Here is a 19,475-nt window from a genome sequence, read left to right as displayed (position 1 = left end):
CCAGCCAATCAGGAAATGGATCAGGAGAAGTTCCAAAATTGGTCAAAGACTACCTTGTGGATTATGCAATATATAGAATATGGAATGGGATCATTTGCTGGATGAAAATCTTCAAGTTTGACCAATGAGCTCCCTTAAGGCAAAAGATGGATAGAAAGAGCCATTAGGAGTCTCAGGCCAACCTAAGAGGGGGGAGATGTGGTGGGTGGAGAACATCTTATAGGCCCTTTGTTCAAGGGCTTTTGGGGGAGGCTTCCTTAGTCACAATGGGCTCCCCAAGGGGACATGGACACTCCCAAGCCCCTTCCTTTATCTTGCCATTTCAGAGGTGGCACCTCATTTATGGAATGTCCTCCCCAGAGACCCTCAGTTGGCACCCACAGTGGCCGCATTTTGGCACCAGGTGAAAACCCTTCTGTGTTGGGAGGGAGGGAGGGAGGGGAAGGGAGGGAGGGAGGGAGGGAGGGAGGGAGGGAGGAAGGAAGGAAGGAAGGAAGGAAGGAAGGAAGGAAGGAAGGAAGGAAGGAAGGAAGGAAGGAAGGAAGGAAGGAAGGAATCACTAATGTGACTGAGGCTACTATGATGCTACTAAACAGATTTAGGGCCTGGAAACTATAGATACCAAATTTCCATAACATTCACATCTAAATCCCTTTTTAATATCCCATATTTATGTTGCAGGAAAACCTTCAACCTAGGAAGTTTAAAATTTTATCATCTAGTGTGTTAAAGAGAAGTACTGTATAGCAAAATCCTATCTAATTTTTAAAGTCTGTATTCTAACTAGTAAAATTACTGAAAACATTTCTCTATATCTTGGTGTAGCATCCTTTTTTTTACACTAATGGACACTCTTAGGTAACAATTCTGTTCCTAACTAACTTGTTGTCCCCAATTGGGGTCTGAGCCTGGTGCCGAGGCCAATGAAGGACATCAGACACGAGATGCAGGTTTTGATTGCTTTTTATTGGGGTACCCCAAGGAAAAGGGCTCCTGGCCAAAATGCCAAGAGAGCCCAGAACAAAGGATGAAGAAAGCTTTATACATTTTCACTAAAGAAGAAGGCAGGACAAGGCGGGATAGTAAGAAATATCATCTAATAAACATTTTACTAATAATTTTACAGTTTGTTCTATTGGTCTCTAGCTGTCCCTATTCCTAAGCCTTGGCTAATGAATGCCCCAGGAGTTATCTAAGGCCCCTTTTATTTGCTGCAGGCCATCTCTATTCCTAACTTTTAGCTGAGGTCTGCAAGTTGCCTAACTCTAGTTACTTTTATCAGCTTTCTAACTACCCAGACTTGTTACAAGCTTTACACATGCACATTTCCTGTGAATCAGCAGCCTTTGTTCTTGCCAGACAGACTCCACAATTACAGGCTTCCTGACTTACTTTCAAGTGGGTGCCATGACCTGGCTTTATTTTAACAGACAGCCCATCATTCCCCTCCCCCTTTGAATCTGAAAACTATTTAATTTTCCATATTTACCCAACATCAATATCCCTGTACTGGGAGACTCCATAGCTTGCTTACAGGTGGAAACGCAAAGCAGAAGGCATTGTAATGCACAACAGGTGATTAAGAGAACAATGACTATGCCTGCCAGGGTCATTATTCGGTTCTTAACCAGTTGGAATCAGGCAACCATCCTGTCAGTCAATGCCACCAGCCTTTCCATTCGTCCATGGGGGGTGGGGGGAGGAGTTGCAGCTATCTTTGTGATGTGTGTAGTTCGGCTGTGGAATTCCTCCGATTTGTCCAGAATCTGCACACAGCATTGTTGTCCAAGTAAGGGAGACAAACGTCCTTAGGATGCCATATATCTAGAGCCATCCTATTCTGAACTGAACTGTCATTCTCTGAATGGCTTCTTGATCTTTTGCTGCAGCAATAAAGAAACTCCTCAGTCTCATTAGCTAGGATTTCCTCCACTGCCTGTATACATTGCATGGCATTATTGAGGGTCCAGAGCCCACTGAACAAAGTAAGGGGTTGATAGTTCTTCAGGTACTTTCTGGATTATTCAAGGTCCCTCTGGTTTCTAATCTTCCTTTCAGGTAAAGTGGGCATAATATAGGTGGGTGGGAGGAGCACAGTTACATAACAAATCATATGGTCTCATCCTGACAGTAGTTAAGTCTACTTGGCTTAATATCTCAGCCTTCACATACACACACCCCAATCAGCTAGTGGTAATAATTGGCTAACTCTCCTAATTCTAGTGTGGGGAGCTACAAATACCTTTTGGGGAAATTTCCTAACTGAGAGAAGACCTATGGGAGATGGTAGTTCTCCTCTCACGCAACGATGGTTCCGGAGGCTTTTCTTTCCAGAACAATAACTTAAGTCCCAGTTCTCCTACTGAGGAAGTCACAGGCTGCGCAGTCCAAGAATCAGATGGTGGGTATTTCGTCACTCTGGAAGTGATCTATCCAAGATGCCAGGCCTTCCACTTTTAGTGCCACATGGGTGGTCAGAAGCACTTGAAACGGTCCCTTCCACTTCTGATCCAAGGAGGTTGTTAATCCCCATGTCTTTACAAGCACCCAGTCTGCAGGCTGAAACGGATGTACTGGATGATCTAGTCCAGGGTATTGATTTTCCTACAGATAACAGGAAAGAAAACTCATAACCCCAGCGAGTTGTCTTACATATTGGTACAAGGTCAGTTCGCCCACCAGTGGGATGGAGGTCTCCTCTGCCTTTAGGGAGGGATGTGGTCGCCCAAAAAGGGCCTCAAAAGAGGCTCAAGCCCATTCGCTGTCGAGGTGCAATGTGAAACCCTAACAACGTGAGTGGCAAAGTTTGCGATGAGGACAGGTGAGCCTCCTGGCATAAGTTGAGCTAGCTGTTGTTTTTTTTTAAATCATTACCTTTTTCTGCCATAGGACTACTTGCCAGGTGGTAGACTGAGTAAAGCTTCCGGGCGATCTTTAACTGTTCACACAAACCTTAGCTGTGAAATATGGGTCACAATCAAAGGATATACTATTTGGCAGCCCAAACCCAGGAATGATTTCTTCCAGTAGGACGTTTACTACTTCATGTTCTCTATTAGTCCTGCAAGCAAAAGCCTCAGGCCATCCTGTGAAGGTCCATGCTAGTCCCACAACATACTCAAAAGCTTGCTTTCTAGGTAATTCAGTGAAGTCTATTTCCCAAATTGTCCCTGGGTAGTTGCCTTTAAGTTGGACTCCTAAGGGGTGGGCGCCTGGCTACTTTTGGATTATTTCTGGCATAGATCAGACAAACTGCTACAGCTTGGGAGGCTGCGGAATAGAGACCCTTGTCTACTACACAGCATGTCACTTAGTCTACCAGTGCCTTTGACCCCCCATTGTGTGCTGGCATGTATTTGTTATAAATGAGTCCTCTGAGGTGTATTTGGTAGAATAGGTCTGCCCTCTACCTTCCACCACCCATCCTTCCTCTCCCTGCCTCCAACTGATGTGGCCCATGTCCTACCCTTGGGAGTCCAAGAGAGTGGAGAAGTGGGTAGGGAGAAATAGGAATGAGGTAGGCTGTTCATTCAAAGTGTGGTAGGGAGGCTTCCTTAGCAGCTCCATCTGCAGCCCAATTTCCTTTTGTGTAAAGGGGAACCTTAGAATGTCCCTCGACATGTAAGACTCCTACTTGTTTTGCTTGCCAAGCAGCCTCCAATAATTTTAAAATTTGTGGGCTATATTTAACGGTTGATTCTCTTGCATTTAATAATCCTCTTTCCTTCCATAAGGCTCCGTGGGCACGCAAGGCTCCAAAGGTATATTTGCTATTAATGTTTGTCCCGCAGCCAGCTGTAAGGCTCTAGTTAGAGTGACCAGTTCAACCAGTTGGGCAGAAATGTTTACTGGTAATGGGTTGACTTCTCCAACTTCCCATGCTGTCACCACTGCATATCCTGCCTTTCTCTGGCCTTCTATCATAAAGCTACCACCATTCACAGTCAGCACTTGGGATCGACTGATCACAAGTCTACCCGTCTGCCAAGCCCCCGCCGGTAGGTCTTTGGACCTACCCTGTCCTGTAGGGACAGGGGGATAGAGAGGGACCCCTCGGATGGCCGAGAGGAACGGGCAGGTTCCTGGGGCCGGAGGCTTGCCCTCTGCGCCGGTAGCGGTGGAATGGCGGCCATGGCGGCTGGCCTGAGACCGCGGCAACCGGGATAGAAGAATGTGCAGGAGGAGAAGAGGAGAAGCGTTTGAGCAGGGGGCTAGACTAGAAGACCTCCAAGGCCCCCTTCCAGTTCTATTCTGATTGATTGATTGATTGATTGATTGACTTCCAGAATTTGTGAGCCAGCTGGCTCAGGAGTTTTTGGAGTTGAAGTCTGCAAATTATAAAAAGGCCATCGGTTCCCCCCAACCCCCAATTGCTAAAGGGAAAGATTTTGAAAAATCCTGGGGAGAAAGAAACATCCATTGTACAGATTGCCAAACAATTATTATTGATCCAACCAGCTTGTTAAAGGGGAAAATGCTTTTTTTTTTTTAAAATAGGAAGAAGGAAACATTTATGGGACCAGAGGGAGTAAACCAGGACTGAAAGAGACAGTAAGAAGGCCTTGATAAAAGCCCAAAACTAATGCTGCAATTGATGGGATGTCTCAGAGATAAAGGGGAAATTAAACTCTTTTCAGTCACTTTTAATAGGAATCTCCTGCAGAGAAAGAACTGCCTGGACTGCCCCCTTCCCAGCCATCCAATCAGGAAACAGATCAGGAAAAGCCCTAAAACTGGGCAAAAGTCAACATAAAGAGGCAGCCTGGATCACTCTGTGGAAGGGAGACAGAGAAGACTATCTTGTAGATGTAGAATATGGAATATGTAGAATGTGGGATAGGATCATTTGCTGACTGGAAATCTTCACGTTTGACCAATGAAATGCCTCTTAAGGCAAAAGGTGGATAGAAAGAGGCATTAGGAGTCTCAGGCCAATTTAGGACAGCGGGACCCATGGGGAGAGGTGGGGGGATCTGGTGGGTGGAGAACATCTTATACACCTTTGTCCTTTGTTCAAGGGCTTTTTGGGGAGGCTTCTTTAATCCCAACAGGGTCTTTGAGGGGACATACAGAGTCCCAAGCCCCCTCCTTTATCTTGCCTTTTTGTTGGTGGCACCTCATTTATGGAATGCCCTCCCCAGAGTCCCTTAATTGGCAGCCACAGTGGCCTCAGTTTGGCACCAGGTGAAGACCTTTGGAAGGAAGGAAGGAAGGAAGGAAGGAAGGAAGGAAGGAAGGAAGGAAGGAAGGAAGGAAGGAAGGAAGGAAGGAAGGAAGGAAGGAAGGAAGGAAGGAAGGAAGCTTGAATATGACAGCAACTACAGTACTACTACTAAACAGGTTTAGGGCTGGGACCTAATTTACAGAACATTCGCATCTAAATCTCTGTTAAATATTCCCCAGAAGTGGGGAGATGCAATGCAGAAACAACCCTAGAGGGAGTCAACAAAGACCTAAGGGAGGGAAGCCCCACCCCTTATTTACATATAGGGAAAAGGCGGAGCTGGCTGCCATCTTGAGTTTGTTGACATGCCTTGGGACACGCTGGCCGTAATCCCCATCCCTTTCGATAGTTTGTTGGGCTAGATCAGTGGCTCTCAATTTGACATATGTGAAGTCCAATAATAAGCATTTTAACATTTCTCATTTATTATTATTATTATTATTATTATTATTATTATTATTATTATTATTATTATTATTATTATTATTATTATTAAGTGGAGGCCCTACTTCCCTTCTCTCCCTTCTCCCTCAGGTTTGCCCCCAAAGAGACCCACCTATCCCTCTCGCCCTCTCTCTCTATCCACTGCTCCCCTCCTTTTTCCTGCCAAAACCTCCTCCTTTTCATTCCCTTCTTCCCCCGTGAGAGTTAAAATGGGGCAAGGCTCACTTAACAGCTGTCTCACTTGGAAGCAGAAATTTGGGGCTCAATTGTAGGTCCAGGACTACCTGTATTAGGTATGTTCATTAGGATTCCTCATTTGCTCCTTTGCCAACAGCAGCTTGTCAATCTTCAGTTCTTTAGATGCTTTGAGGGGTTCCAGAAATCTGCTGCCAGCATTCAAAGTCACCATATCAGTTAAGTTTCACTCCCCTTATTTATTTTTATCTCGCCTTTATTATTTTTACAAATAACTCAAGGTGGCAAACATATCCAAGGCATCTTCCTCCTCCTATACCTGTGAGGCTATAAAGCTTATATCGAGTGTAATACTTGCTGAAGCCCTGCTAGGGTTCGTTGGATTATGACAATTATGTGTTAAAAGGAAACGGGAGGAAAAAAGGGGGAAGGAAAGAAAAAAAGAAGGGGATGATTATAGAATATACTGAGTTATGGATACCTACACAATCATTGATTGCAACTAACATGAAACAAACAAGCATGATCCATAAATGGGATGAAGTGCTGTGACAGACATATAAAATCATGATTGACAGGCTTAGCTGTAAGGTATCTTTAATACTGATACACCTGAACACATGATGCTAAAGCCAATAAAGATCCTAGGACACTTCATTTTTTTTTTATCCAGACAAATAGAAATGCTGATCAGGTTATTCCTTTATAATGACTGATTGACTGACCAGGGTGGCATAGAACAATAAAGGAAGCTGAAGTAGCAAAAAGCTAAGGAATCTCTACTTTAAAGGCTTTCGGAGATCCCTGCTTGGCAAATTTAATTTAATTTAATTTAATTTCCAATTTATATACCGCCCTTCTCCCTGAGGACTCAGGGCGGTGTACAGCCAAGATAAAAAACATAGAATACAAATATTAAAACATTTAAATATATATATAAATTTTGGCCCGAAAGTTAAAAAATCACAGACTAATTAAAAGAATTTAAACATTTCTTCTTAAGCCAACCCGGCTTGCTGAAAAAGATGGGTTTTCAGGGAACGACGGAAGGCATTGAGATCATGGATTCTCCTTATCTCCGGGGGCAACTGATTCCAGCTGGTGGCCTCAATGTAGGCTGGTGGTAGGGAGATTTCTTTATGGATGTCCCTTCTTTTAGGGGAGTGTCATGCAGGTGTCCTCACCCAAATAGAAATAGGGCAGAAGGTTCTCTCCAACCAAGGAAGCGTCTGAGAATGTATGGAGCAGAGTTGCTGTCCTGGCATCAAAAAAGCTCACTTGTCCCCCTTCGCAGTTGAGAGAGATGCGGATCCTCGTGGGCTCCTCAGTCAGGACCAGGTCATAGAATTTTGACGGAGATGCGGCCCAGTATTTCCCTTGGCATTTCCAAAACACCCAGCGCCTGGTCTCCCCAGCAAGATTTGTTAAGTTCACTGGCTTATTGGCAACCCCTACACCCCATATTCCTGTACCTCCTACAATAACTTCCCAGAAATGTTTCCCTGTTGAGAACTTCTGACAGCCATGGACAAAAGCATATTTTCCTTTAACTACTTTGACACTTTTCCGATCTTCAGAGATTTCAAGGCAATCAAGATGGGCTGTGTCTGGATCCAGAGTTACATTCTCTGTAAGGGGGAAGAGAAGGAAGGAAAAAAACAAGAGCTTCAGCTGCAGGCCTGGTTTGTGTCTTCACCCCCAAGAGTTTAACCCTCTTGTGTGAATGGAGTTCAACCCCCCCCCCCAAGACTGGAAGACTCATTGTTCTTTTAAACAACACCTAACCATTGCCTGGTCAAGAGTCCTCCAACTTTGGCAACTGTAAGACTTGTAGACTTCAACTAACAGAATTCCAATGGCTGATGGGGCTGCTATTGTCCAGGTCCCTCTGCTCCCTTTACTCCAAGCACTCGGGCTCTCCCACACTCTGAGTCCCATCCTCTGTTAACTGCCGGCCTGTTCAGCGCTCCTCTGGCCTTCTCCTTCCATTCACTTAGGTTGCCTTCGCCATCTTCCAGTCCATCTGCTTCCCCTCCATCTGCCACTAAGCTGCACACCTTCAGGATACCTTGACTACCTGTGCAGCTTTTGGCTCCTCCCCTCAGCTCTTCGTCTCTTGGCTCCACTGGTCAATTCCTCTAGTCTCTAGTCTCCCATGTGGCCGCCACTCTGCTGATTACCGTCCAGCTTCGCCATCCTGGATGGGGAATTCTGGGAACTGAAGTCCACAATTCTCACAATGGCCAAGTCCTTCAAACACTTCATAGCATTTCCACCTCTTCCAGAAGATCAGGCAGAGCAAGAGGCTGCCATGTTTCAATTCTGAACTGGGAAAAGTCAGAAGGATCCCCCAGAGGTAACTTAGGACACATGATGGGATGTGAGGAGGCTCCGTCTTTTTCTCTACGAGCATCAGGGTATCACAGGGATGTACAAAAGGGGAGGATCTTATACAGGAAACCTCTGCTTTCACCAGTCTGGTGGCCCACAGAGTGGAGGCAACCCTGATGCTCCAACTTTGCTATTTGCTTTGACCCAAAGGACCTAATTTCTCTGCTCCCAAAGACCTGGTCTCTCACCAACTTATAGTCAGGCAGTAAAATCAAGAGGATGTTATTAGCTTGGTAGGAATTCAAGATTCCTTTCAATCCCACTCCATACTTTCCCATTTGTCCAGGTATTTCATTCTACACCAAGATTGGCTTCAGTTTTTTAGATTACCGTATTTTTCAGAGTATAAGACGCACCAGAGTATAAGACACCGCTTAGTTTTTGGGGAGGAAAATAGGAAAAAAATCTGCCTACCAGGTATTCATCTGGCTATCGTCCTTAGTCTGGTCAGCTTCAGCATATTAGTTTGCTGGTTTTTTATCCCCTGCTTGGGGATAAAAAACAGCTTCTAAGGCACAGCTGAGAGGAAGCAGCAATGAGAAAAGCAGGCAAAGCTTCACTCGGCTGGTACCTGGTTAGGGCAGAAAAAAGCTTCTAAAGAACAGCTGAGAGTCGGAGCAAAGCAGGGAGATAGCTTCACTCAGGGAGTTGAGGGAGCAGGCAAAGCTGGGAAGATTGCTTGCTAGTGCTTCATTAGCGCCTCGGTGGGGCTGAAAAAAGCTTCCAAAAAGCTACATACAGAGTATAAGTTGCACCCAAATTTTCAGCCTCTTTTGGGGGGGGGAAGGTTCGTCTTACATTCCAAAAAATATGGTATGTATAGAACGGAACGGAGCGGAGTAGGAGTAGAGGAGTAGAACAGAACAGAACAGAACAACCGCTTGATTTGGCCAAATGTGATCAGACACACAAGGAATTTTTCTCCACTGCATTAGCTAATATTGGACATATAAATGGCAAGTAATAGTTCATAAATCATATAATCATTAAAGTTTACTGGATCATCATAGTCTTCTATAGTAATTAATCCTATTTTTTTCTTTTTGATCTATTATGTTTCTCTTCACATTACTGGCATCAGAGCTTAAAATAGCAAGGAAATCCAATTCCTATAACTCATATTTACCTTCCTGTAGTTGAAGTCCACTTTCCAGAGTATCTGGGGAAGAAAAGGGAGGAATTCAGCATCTCATCCCTGGAATTGGAGCAACAGAAGGGCCTCCCTCAGATTCCCTGGTTTGCTTTCCTTGGACTCAGATCAGGAAATAAGGAATAGGGAAAGCTACAAGCCAGAATGTCATTGGTGACTTTATATATATTCCATCAGGTATAAATATATTCTACTATATATGCACCTCAGTGGTGCAGGCGGACTAAAGTGCTATTAAGTGCTAGCACTTAGCTGCCAGTTGCCTGCAATTAGTGCAAGTTCAAATCTCACCAGGCTCAAGGTTGACTCAGCCTTCCATCCTTTCGAGGTAGGTAAATTGAGGACCCGGATTGTGGGGGCAATAAGCCAACTTTGTATAGAACAACACCGCGGCGGGGGGGAGGGGCGAAAGCCCTAATAAGCAAGTATATTCAAAAAAGTATGCAGGCTATTGCTATAATGCATTGTAAGCCGCCCTGAGTCTACGGAGAAGGACGGCATATAAATTGGACTAATAAATAATAAAAATAAATAAATAAATTCCATATACAGGTAGTCCTAAATTTACAACTATTTTTTTAGTGACGTTATAGCAGCACTGACAAAGGAGCTTTATGATCGGTTCTCACACTTATGACGGTTGCAGCCTCCCCTGTCCCGTGATCAAAATTTGGGCACTTGGGAACCAGCTTGTATTTACGATGGTTGCAGCATCCCATGATTCTGGGATTGTCCTCTTCAACCTTCCTGGGGAGCTTCTGACACGCAAAATCAATGCATGAATCCAGATTCATTTATCCACCACGATTCACTTAAGTGCCGTCATTTTCTGAATAACTGTGGCAAAAAAGTTCGTAAAATGGGGCACTTCTCACTTAACAACTGCCTTGCTTAGCCATAGAAATTTTCAGCTCAACGGAGTCAAGAACTACCTGTATGTATTCCATTATACTTAGTGGAAACTTATTCTGCTTCCCCAGTGATCAGGGCATATGGATTTGGGCCAGGGGTGGGTTCCACTTACCTTCGCTACCGGTTCACAATGTGGGTGCTTGCGCAGAGTGTCTGTGATGATGTCCAGGTGGATGGGCGGAGCCTCCTGCCACCGCTACTACCAGTTTGCAAGATCCAGAGCGAACCGGTAGGAACCCACCACTGATTTGGGCTACGAAGACTACAGGTAGTCTCCATTTACAATGCTAACTGAGACACTGATCCTAAAATCGATCCCTGTTTGATCCATGTGACACTGACCCAGAATCCCTCTTGGATGCTCAAAATGTCATCTAGCTTAAAACCCCAGCGGCTGTTTTTTACCTCTCAGTTTTTTCATGGCACTTTTCAGAAGTGCAGGGATATCACTGTAATCCCAGATTGTCCTCTTTGGCTCTAGAAGTAAATCCACTGGATTCTCATATGTTTCCTTAGCCTGGTACCTGGCAAGACAAAATAGCAGAACAACAGTGTTGGAAGGGACCTTGTAGGTCATCTAGTCCAACACACACATCACCAACCCCCAAGCAGGAGACCCCACACTGTTTCTGACAGATGGCAGTCCGGCCTCTTCTTGAAAGCTTCCAGTGATGAAGCTCCCACAACGTCTGAAGGCAAAGCTCTTCCAGTGGTTCATTCTCCTCAGTCAGAAAATTTCTCCTTATTTCTAGGTTGAAACTCTCCTTGGTCAGTTTCCATCCATTGTTCCTTGTCTGGCCTTCAGGTGCTTTGGGAAACAGATTGACCCCCTTCTCTCTGTGACAGACCCTCAAATATTGGAACACTGTTGCTATCATGTCTCCCCTGGTCCTTCTCTTCACTAGACTAGCCATGCCCAGTTCCTGCAACCGTTATCAACCTGCCAATAGAAGCTTTCTAAACCATCAGATGGTGCTTGAGGATTGGCTAGCTACAGGATCCAATCTGAGGTGGTCACTGGCGGTTTTGACTTCTGAGCTTTCAGACTCGTGCTGGAGCCCATCCTCAGGGAACGTCTCTCTCTCTCCAGAATGTGTGCACTGGGCTGTTCTACGCATTGTATTTATGTGGTGCCTGGTTGTGTGTGGCTTTTAGTTGTTAAGTGGGGTGTTGATGGACAGCTATTAAGTCATTGATTGTCATTTTCTTGTGTTGCCCTGTCCTCGGATCCTAAGTACCAGGTAAGCTGGTGGGAAATCAGCACTCCTATTGACTGAGAAAGGCCCTGTTTCCATGGCTTCATTCATTTCTCTGGCTAGCTATTCAAATATGGGCACCATGTGCGACTCAGTGGATCCTGATCCAGAACTGCACTCATCCACCTTCATAAAGTTCCAGGAGAGATCTAGTAAAGGCCAATAAGTTTCAGTTTTGGGGCTCCCTACTCTTGAAAATTCTTGTGAATCTCTTGGCCAAAACAATGGATTGTATCTTACCAAATGACTGATGACACATGACTACTATGGGTGACGTAGGTAATTAGACGATGGATATAACATTCAAACTGATCTTGATGGATTTTAGTTCTGCATTTAACACAATTCTTCCACATAGACTAGAGTCTATCTAAACTTAAGGACCTTGGACTTTCTCATTCAATCTACCTTTGGATTATGGATTTCCTGTCTGGCCGCTCTCAAGAGGGTCAGATTAGGTAATCACACCTCCTCCGCCCTTATTCTTAACACTGGTAAACCACAGGGTTGTGTGTTGAGTCCCTTACTCTATACTCTTTACGTACATGACTGCATTCTCACTCACGCCACTAATACTATTATTAAATTTGCAGATGATAGAACAATGGTAGGACTCATCTCCAGGGGGCAGGATGAGTCTGCCTATCGAGATGAAGTGGACCAGTTGCTTTCACTGTGTGGAGACAATAATTTGGTCCTTGCCACCAATAAGACCAAGGAGTTTATAGTGGACTACAGAAGGAATAGATCAGATATCCAGTCCTCGCTTATCAATGGAGACCAGGTGGAGCAAGTGGCCAGTTTTAGGTTTTTGGGTGTTATCATAAAAGAGGATCTGACCTGGGGTGCTCACACTGCAGCACTGGTCAAAAGGGCCCAGCAGAGATTATACTACTTGAGACTACTCAGGAAAAAACAACCGAATGAAAAACTGCAGGTGACCTTCTACCGCTGCACTATAGAGAGTATCTTAACTTACTGCACCTGTGTATGGTTTGCCAATTGCACCGTGGCAGATAGGACAGTGCTCCAGAGGGTTAACATCATTGCCCAGAGGATCATTGGTTGCCCCCTCCCCTCCTTGGAAGAGCTTTAGAGCTCCCGCTGTCTTAAGAAAGTTCAAAACGTTCTTAAAGATCCATCTCATCCTGGGCACCCCTTTTGTTGAACTATTGCCATCTGGCAGACGGTAAATAAAAACAAGGACAAATAGGCTGAAAAACAGCTTCTATCCCAGAGCGGTAACTCTGTTGAATTCTACTGTATAGTGCAATACTAATGCAGTATCACAGGTTTTCAATTTAATTGTGTAGAATGTGAAGGATATGTGTTTTTGTTTTATTATTATTATTAGTAATAATAGATGTACACTGAAGATGGCATTTAATTTCGTTGTACGAGGTGCAATGACACCAAAGTAAACTTAAATTTAAAGGTAATGCAATGAAATTGCAGATAACATCTGTCACAATGTCCCTGTAATCACAATTCAGGTGCTTGGCAACTGGCATGTATTTATGACAGTTGCATTACTTGGAATAGCTTACATCCTACAATACCTTTAAAACCATCAAACATCTGTCTCTTCTTAGAAAGGACTCAATAGGTGGAAAAAAATGCCAAATTAAATCTAAACGTCTGGTTGAGTGTGTGACGGACTATAACAATTCACCATATCAAATACTGCTAATTATGTCCTGTTGAGGTTGTCTAAGGAAATTGATGAGTATTTGTTAGCAACCAGTTACAACGGCTCTCAAAAAACTGACTCACAACCATTTTCACACTTAACATCTGTCACAGTGTCCCTGTAATTACTATTCTGGTGCTTGGCAACTGGCATGTATTTATGATAGTTGCATTACTTGGAACAGCTTACATCCTACAATGATACATTCAAAACCATCAAACATCTGTCTCTTCTTGGGAAGGACTCAATAGGCAGATAAAATGGCCAAATTCAGTCTAAACGTCTGGCTGACTATGCAACCAACAATAATTGATCATATCAAATATTGCTAATTATATTGTGTTGAGGTTGTCTGAGGAAATGTCTAAAAAGCCCTGAAATACAGTACATTGTCTTTACATTAAAATACTGTGAAATACAGAAAGACCTTTCCAAAATAGGAAAACTGTTGGAGGAGCTGCTGATCTCTGAGACTGTAAAGAAAAGGGTGGATTTACTTACTTCTTCAAGATGCTTCCAATGTCCTAAAAAAGAGAGAGACAACGCATTGAAAGGAGCCATTTCCTAGGCAGAAAATTAAATTCTTACATTTACAAAACAAATGAGTGAAACCTCTGGACAACTAGACACTAACAGACATATAAAGTACTTCCATTTTTTTAAAGAAAAAAAATCCCATTGCTCTTTTTTCCTCAGCTGTTCAACCTCTTTTGGAGAGGTATTGTTTTTACTTTTTTGCCTGAGAAAAATTATACCCCAGTTGAATTCAACACAATTACAGAATATATATATAAAACATAACAGCAAAAAGAAAAGACCATTTGAAAAACAAAACAGTGCATCAATAGAATAAAAAAATGCCCTGCATTTATGCTTCCAGAATGAAGGCACTTTGGAAAATCCAGGTGGTTATAATACTTTGTAGAAAGTCATCAGTGTTGGGTTTTTCCTTGCCTGGAGATTAAGGGGAGGGGGAGACCCTACAAAGAACACCCACCACCACATCCTCTAATAGGGGACAGGAACCTCAAATTGTGAAGAATATAGAGACAGTGTCCAGTACTTTGAATTCCTGCTTTTTGCATGGCCTGCTTTTTCTGTATCAAATTATGTATCCCTAATTTAAGCCAATACAGTTACTCCTTGACTAAATAGCTCATTTGGTGACTGTTCCTTTCCATAGAGTCAAATGCAGCCAGAATCCTACATGTAGACATGGGAAGGTATATCAACCTCCACAAGAGAAGAATGGATGGAAAAAATGATGGAGCTAGAAAAAATGACAAAATTGACTGCTTTAATTAGATATGATCCATTCCTTCTACTTGGAAGCTGCTTCTAAACTTTCTGCTTCAGATAGAAAAAAAAAAGAACTCTTGATACTTGATTTTTCTTATTAGACTAATCTGTTTTTATACACATGGCTAATAATAAGTAAATATAAAAAAATAACTTGAGGCTGTAATTTTATTTTGTATTTTACTGTGCTGAAAATGTTTTGTTTTCCCTTTATCTGACACTTCCTTCCCATTCTTATCCTTCTCCGTTTCCCTATTTTCTTTATTTCCATTTGTACTTTTCACTATTATAATTTCAATTAAATTTCTGGGGAGGGGGAAGGAAAGAGTCAAAAAGAGTATTCTGGGGAGGGGCTAAAGCAGGCTATTCCATTTCATCATTGGTACACCATGATACCAAAAAAATGCTGAGACAGAGAGGAGCAATAAAGGTGATAAGGGCTCTGGAGGCCAAACTGTACAATGAATGGCAAAGGGAACACGGTAGGCTCAGCCTAACAAAGAGAAGGCTTAGGGGAGACCCTACCACCATCTTCCAATACTTGGAAGGCTGTCATAGAGAAAAGGGCATCGATTTAGTCTCCGTAGCACCTGAAGGCAGGACAAGAGGCACGGGGTGAAAACTCATCACAAAGAGATCCAACCTAAAATACAGAAGAGTTTCCTGACAGTGAGAAGTATTTATCAGTGGAACAGCTTCCCTCCCAGAGTTCTGGGTGATCCATCACTGGAGGCTTCCAATAATAGATTTCTTCTGGATGGAATAAGGACTCTGCCTTCTGCAGAGAAGACCTCCAAGGTCCCTTCCAGCCCTAGGATTCTATGATCTCTATGATACAACCTGACCTGTAAGAGTTTGCTGGCTGGCTGCTGAAGCTTCTCTTCTATCTCCTGGATGAGATGGTCAAGAGAGCCCAGTTCCTCCATGTGCTTGGCCAAACCCTTCTCCTTTCTTGCCATAATATCCTTCTCCGTCTCTTCCATTCTAGTCAATAGAAGCTTCTCCTGTCCTTCTAACCAGAGTTGTAGCTCTCTGAATTCAGCCACTACATTTTTCTTCACTTTGTCGATGCGATCCTAGAACAAGAAAGAGAAAAAGCAAATGGCATAATTTTATTTTATTTTAATTATTTTATTTAATAATTTTAATTTTGTCATGATAATTAAATGGATTCCTTGAAGAATCCAAAAGTGAAGTGGGAGAATTTCCTAGGAAGAAAAAAATCCTTTTGACATTAAAAAACACAAAGAGGAAGTTTCTAAAAAGAAAAAAAAAGGCTCCAGTTTAAATGATCTCTCATGAAAATTTTCTTAGCAATCAGGGATTTCAAAAATGTAGACAGAAAAATGTTTGTGTTCACAATTTTTTCAGTGATGAAATACGATTTGCCTTAATTTATTAAGCAAGCCAAACCTATTGCATAAAACACAGCTCATGGGATAGGGGCACTTAACCCAACTGAGACTCATTCAGCCAATGGTGACATCTCAGTCCCCAGGTTAAGAACAAGTTCTGTGCCTCATACAGTCTTTAACTTTGAATTAATTTAAGTCAGAACTTGTACTTACAAACAGGCTGCCTATTATCAAAGATGGCGACTGAGGTTCTCCTTCCTATTAGCTCAGAAGCTCCTAACCGTTGGATCAATACTTACAAGCATCTCCTGCACTGTTTGCTCTATGTCTCCTTTGTTTGTAGCTATATTTTCTTTCTGCTCCTTCTGAGCCTTCAGGCAATCCTCCACCTTGATCTGAAAAATATAAGTTTTGAGTTTCTTTTCTGTAAAGAATTACATCGGAGGGAAGACCCAGTTAGACGACCCAGTATATTCAATCATCATAAATACATGACAGTTGGCAAACGTCCAAATTTTGATCCTGTGACCATGGAATGCCTGCAATGATCACAAGGGTAAAAAACATTATGTCACTTTTTTCATTGCCAAGGACTCCCTGCAAGGGCATTAAAGTGAGCTGCCTGAGTCTCCTGGTTGCAGTCATCCCAGAAGCATCACTGAGAAATGAAAGTTTGGGCTGATCCAGCAGGAGTGGTTTTTGGCCTCTGCACTCAAGATTTGGACTCCATGACAATTTCGCTCTAGAGCTAATAATAATAATAATAATAATAATAATAATAATAATAATAATAATAATAATAATAATAATAATAATAATAATAATAATAATAATAATAATTTTATTTCTATACTGCCCTTCTCCCGAAGGACTCAGGGCGCTGTACAGCCTATTAAAAACACAAAACAACATCAGTTAAAATAGTTTAAAATTATTAAATAAATTCGGCTGAATTTTAAAACCCCAGAATTTTAAAACCCAATTTAAAATTGTTATGTTGATAGCCCGGCCCGGCGGAACAACAGGGTCTTGAGTGTGCAACGAAACACACGGAGGTCGGAGATCTTACGTATTTCCGGGGGCAGTTCATTCCACAGGGCTGGGGCACCCACAGAGAAGGCCCTCCCCCTGGGTGTCGCCAGCCGACATAACTTGGCCCTCTCTGTGGGAACGAACTGGCCGGTGTGAGGCTATTGGTGGCAGAAGACGGTCTCGGAGGTACCCGGGTCCTATGCCATGGAGCGTTTTAAAGGTGGTGACCAGAACCTTGAATCGCACCCGGAAGACCACTGGGAGCCAGTGCAGCTCGCGGCAGGCAATTTCTGTTGCTAAGCAAGACAGTTAAGTGAAGTTTTGTCTCATTTTACAACCTTTCTTCCAAATGTTGTTAAGTGAATCACTGCCGTTGTCAGGTTAGTCACACAGCAGTTAAGCGAATCTGGCTTCTCCATTGACTTTGTTTATCAGAAGGTGGCAAAGGGTGAACACAAGAGCCCAGGACAACACAATACAATTGACAAGCATCTGAATTTTGATCAGTGACAACAGGGATGTCAACCTGTTTTTTCAACATTGCAGGCAGGGAGACAAGGGGTGGGATGAAGCAGGAGGAAGCAAGTAAAGGGGTAAAAAGACTGCGAGGGCTGGCACTGGATGCCCCTCCAAAGCGATTCCTCCTGGCTGACTCCTACCTGGGATTCCTGGAAAGCCTCCTCCGCAGGGATCACCCAGTGGCCCTTGTGCTCTTTGGATCGGTCGCAGACCAAGCAGATGAGGGTCTCATGGTCCTTACAAAAGAGCTTGAGGGGCTCCCGGTGCTTCGGGCAGAAGCTCCCTCCTTCCTCGCCCCAAGGACCTCCGCATCGCCCGGCCACTTCAGCCACCCGCGCCAGCTGCCTGTTGGGGAGGAGGCTGCGGGGCGCGAAGGTCTGCCTGCATTGGGGGCAGGAAGCCTCCGATTCCGACGTCCCCCAACTGCGGGTCAGGCAGCCCCGGCAGAAGTTGTGGCCGCACTGGGGGATGAGCAGGGGGTCCTGGAAAAAGTCCAGGCAAATGGAGCAGGTGGCTTCTCCCACCAAATCCTGCAAGGGCGCTTTGGCTGCCATCGCCGCTTCCTCCGCCGGGAAAGGAAAGAGAAAGTTAAGTTTTGCTTCTTTTCCTCCGAATCAGCTGACCGCCTTTGGGCTGTGCCTAGGCAGGAAACCAGACTGAATTGTTGCTGCTCTTGCGGGCATCTTCGCTGGCTTCTTAAAGAAGAAGGAGAGTATTTTAAAAGGAACAAATTGGGGAGGAGGAAAAATTCAAGGTACGGAGCCCCGATCAGTTATTCTCAGCCCAACCAGCTCGTTAAAGGGAAAATTGTTTCAAAAACTGGAGAGAAGCAAATATCCCTGGGACGAACCCCAACCATTTACAATTGATCCTGTTAAAGAGAGTAAACAAGTTTAAAATATTGGGGAGAAGCCAACATTCATGGGATCCCCTCCCCCCCCGATCAATTATTGATCCACACATTCTGCTAATGGAGAGGTGGGGAATCACGGCCCCTTTGTGACTGGAGGGTTTCAAATGGTATATATAGGGTCTCTTCTGATTGGTTGATTGATTGACTTCAACACCCGAAAGGGCCACTGGGGTCCGGGTTCCCCCTGCCCTCTTTTCCAACCATCCAGGCGCCCTTCCTTGCTTCGGTCCATTCCTTGTGGCTGCCACTCCACTCTGGTCCCTTTGCTCAGGCCCCCCACTTGCCCTGCTCGGCTGGACTCTCCTGTCTTCTCCTTCCAGCCGGTCCCTTCTGGGGTCTCCTCTCAGCAGGCGGATCAGGCAGTGGTGGGGGTGATCAGATGGCCAGTCGGCCCTTCTCCCTCCCTCCCTCTCTCTCTCTCCCTCCTGTCTCTGCTCCTCCTTCGATTCCCCTGCCTGCCTCCCTTTCTCTCCATCTCTTTCCCCCCCTCCTCCTCCTCCCCCTCCCCTTTCCTCAGCTTTCCCTCAGACTTTCCCCTATATTTCCGCCCACTCCGTAATCAATTAGAAGCTTTATATAACATTGAAAGTGATCTTGATGGATTAAAGGGAACGCAATAAAATTTAATAAGGACGAAAGGAGTTACAAGTAACCTTCAATTTATGACTATTTGTTAGCAACCAGGTACAAACGGCTCTGGGGGGAAAAAAGGGCTTAAAACCATTTTCACACTTAACATCTGTGGCAGTGTCCCTGTAGTCACAATTTGGGTGCTTTCAGACTGGCAGGTATTTATGATAGTTGCATTACTTGGAAGAGCTTACATCCTACAATGATACCTTTAAAACCCACAAACACCTGTCTGTTCTTGGGAAGGACTCAACAGGTGGATCAAAAGGCCAAATTCACTCTAAACATCCGGCTGAGTGTGAGATGGACTATAACAATTCACATGTAACAGTCACAGAGTGGGAAGGGACCGTGGAGGTCATCTAGTCCAACCCCCTGCTCATTCATGGAGAAGACCTGTACTAGGGATTCAAACTGCTGACCTTTCTGATCGACAAGCTCAGCGTCTTAGCCACTGAGCCACCT

General features: G+C 44.1%; 1 protein-coding gene across 1 annotated transcript; it reads right to left on the bottom strand.

Annotated features, from left to right (window-relative positions):
* Positions 1–6,443: 6,443 nt before the first annotated feature.
* On the bottom strand, positions 6,444–18,818 carry LOC148115676 (E3 ubiquitin-protein ligase TRIM39-like). The gene is made up of 7 exons (XM_087888171.1): positions 17,608–18,818; positions 16,216–16,311; positions 15,407–15,637; positions 13,764–13,786; positions 10,722–10,840; positions 9,381–9,413; positions 6,444–7,491 (listed from the first exon to the last, which is right to left on the bottom strand). The coding sequence occupies exons 1-7, from the start codon at positions 18,019–18,021 to the stop codon at positions 7,019–7,021; spliced, it is 1,389 nt and encodes a 462-aa protein (XP_087744297.1). The 5' UTR covers positions 18,022–18,818; the 3' UTR covers positions 6,444–7,018.
* Between the last annotated feature and the right edge of the window lie 657 nt (positions 18,819–19,475).

Source organism: Pantherophis guttatus, chromosome 2 (assembly GCF_059756535.1).
Source record: "Pantherophis guttatus breed Tessera chromosome 2, ASM5975653v1, whole genome shotgun sequence".
In the NCBI taxonomy this organism is placed as follows: domain Eukaryota; kingdom Metazoa; phylum Chordata; class Lepidosauria; order Squamata; family Colubridae; genus Pantherophis; species Pantherophis guttatus.
Note: the sequence above shows the minus strand (reverse complement) of the source record. Positions and strands in the feature narration are given on the sequence as shown.

What these genes read in the sequence shown, in the direction of transcription:
- LOC148115676 (XM_087888171.1), bottom strand. Translation starts at nt 18,021, where the DNA reads ATGGCAGCCAAAGCGCCCTTGCAGGATTTGGTGGGAGAAGCCACCTGC. An exon ending in AGGCTTTCCAGGAATCCCAG is followed by an intron (nt 16,312 to 17,607) that starts GTAGGAGTCAGC and finishes TATATTTTTCAG; the next exon opens with ATCAAGGTGGAGGATTGCCT. An exon ending in TGCCATGAAAAAACTGAGAG is followed by an intron (nt 9,414 to 10,721) that starts GTAAAAAACAGC and finishes TTTCTTCCCCAG; the next exon opens with ATACTCTGGAAAGTGGACTT.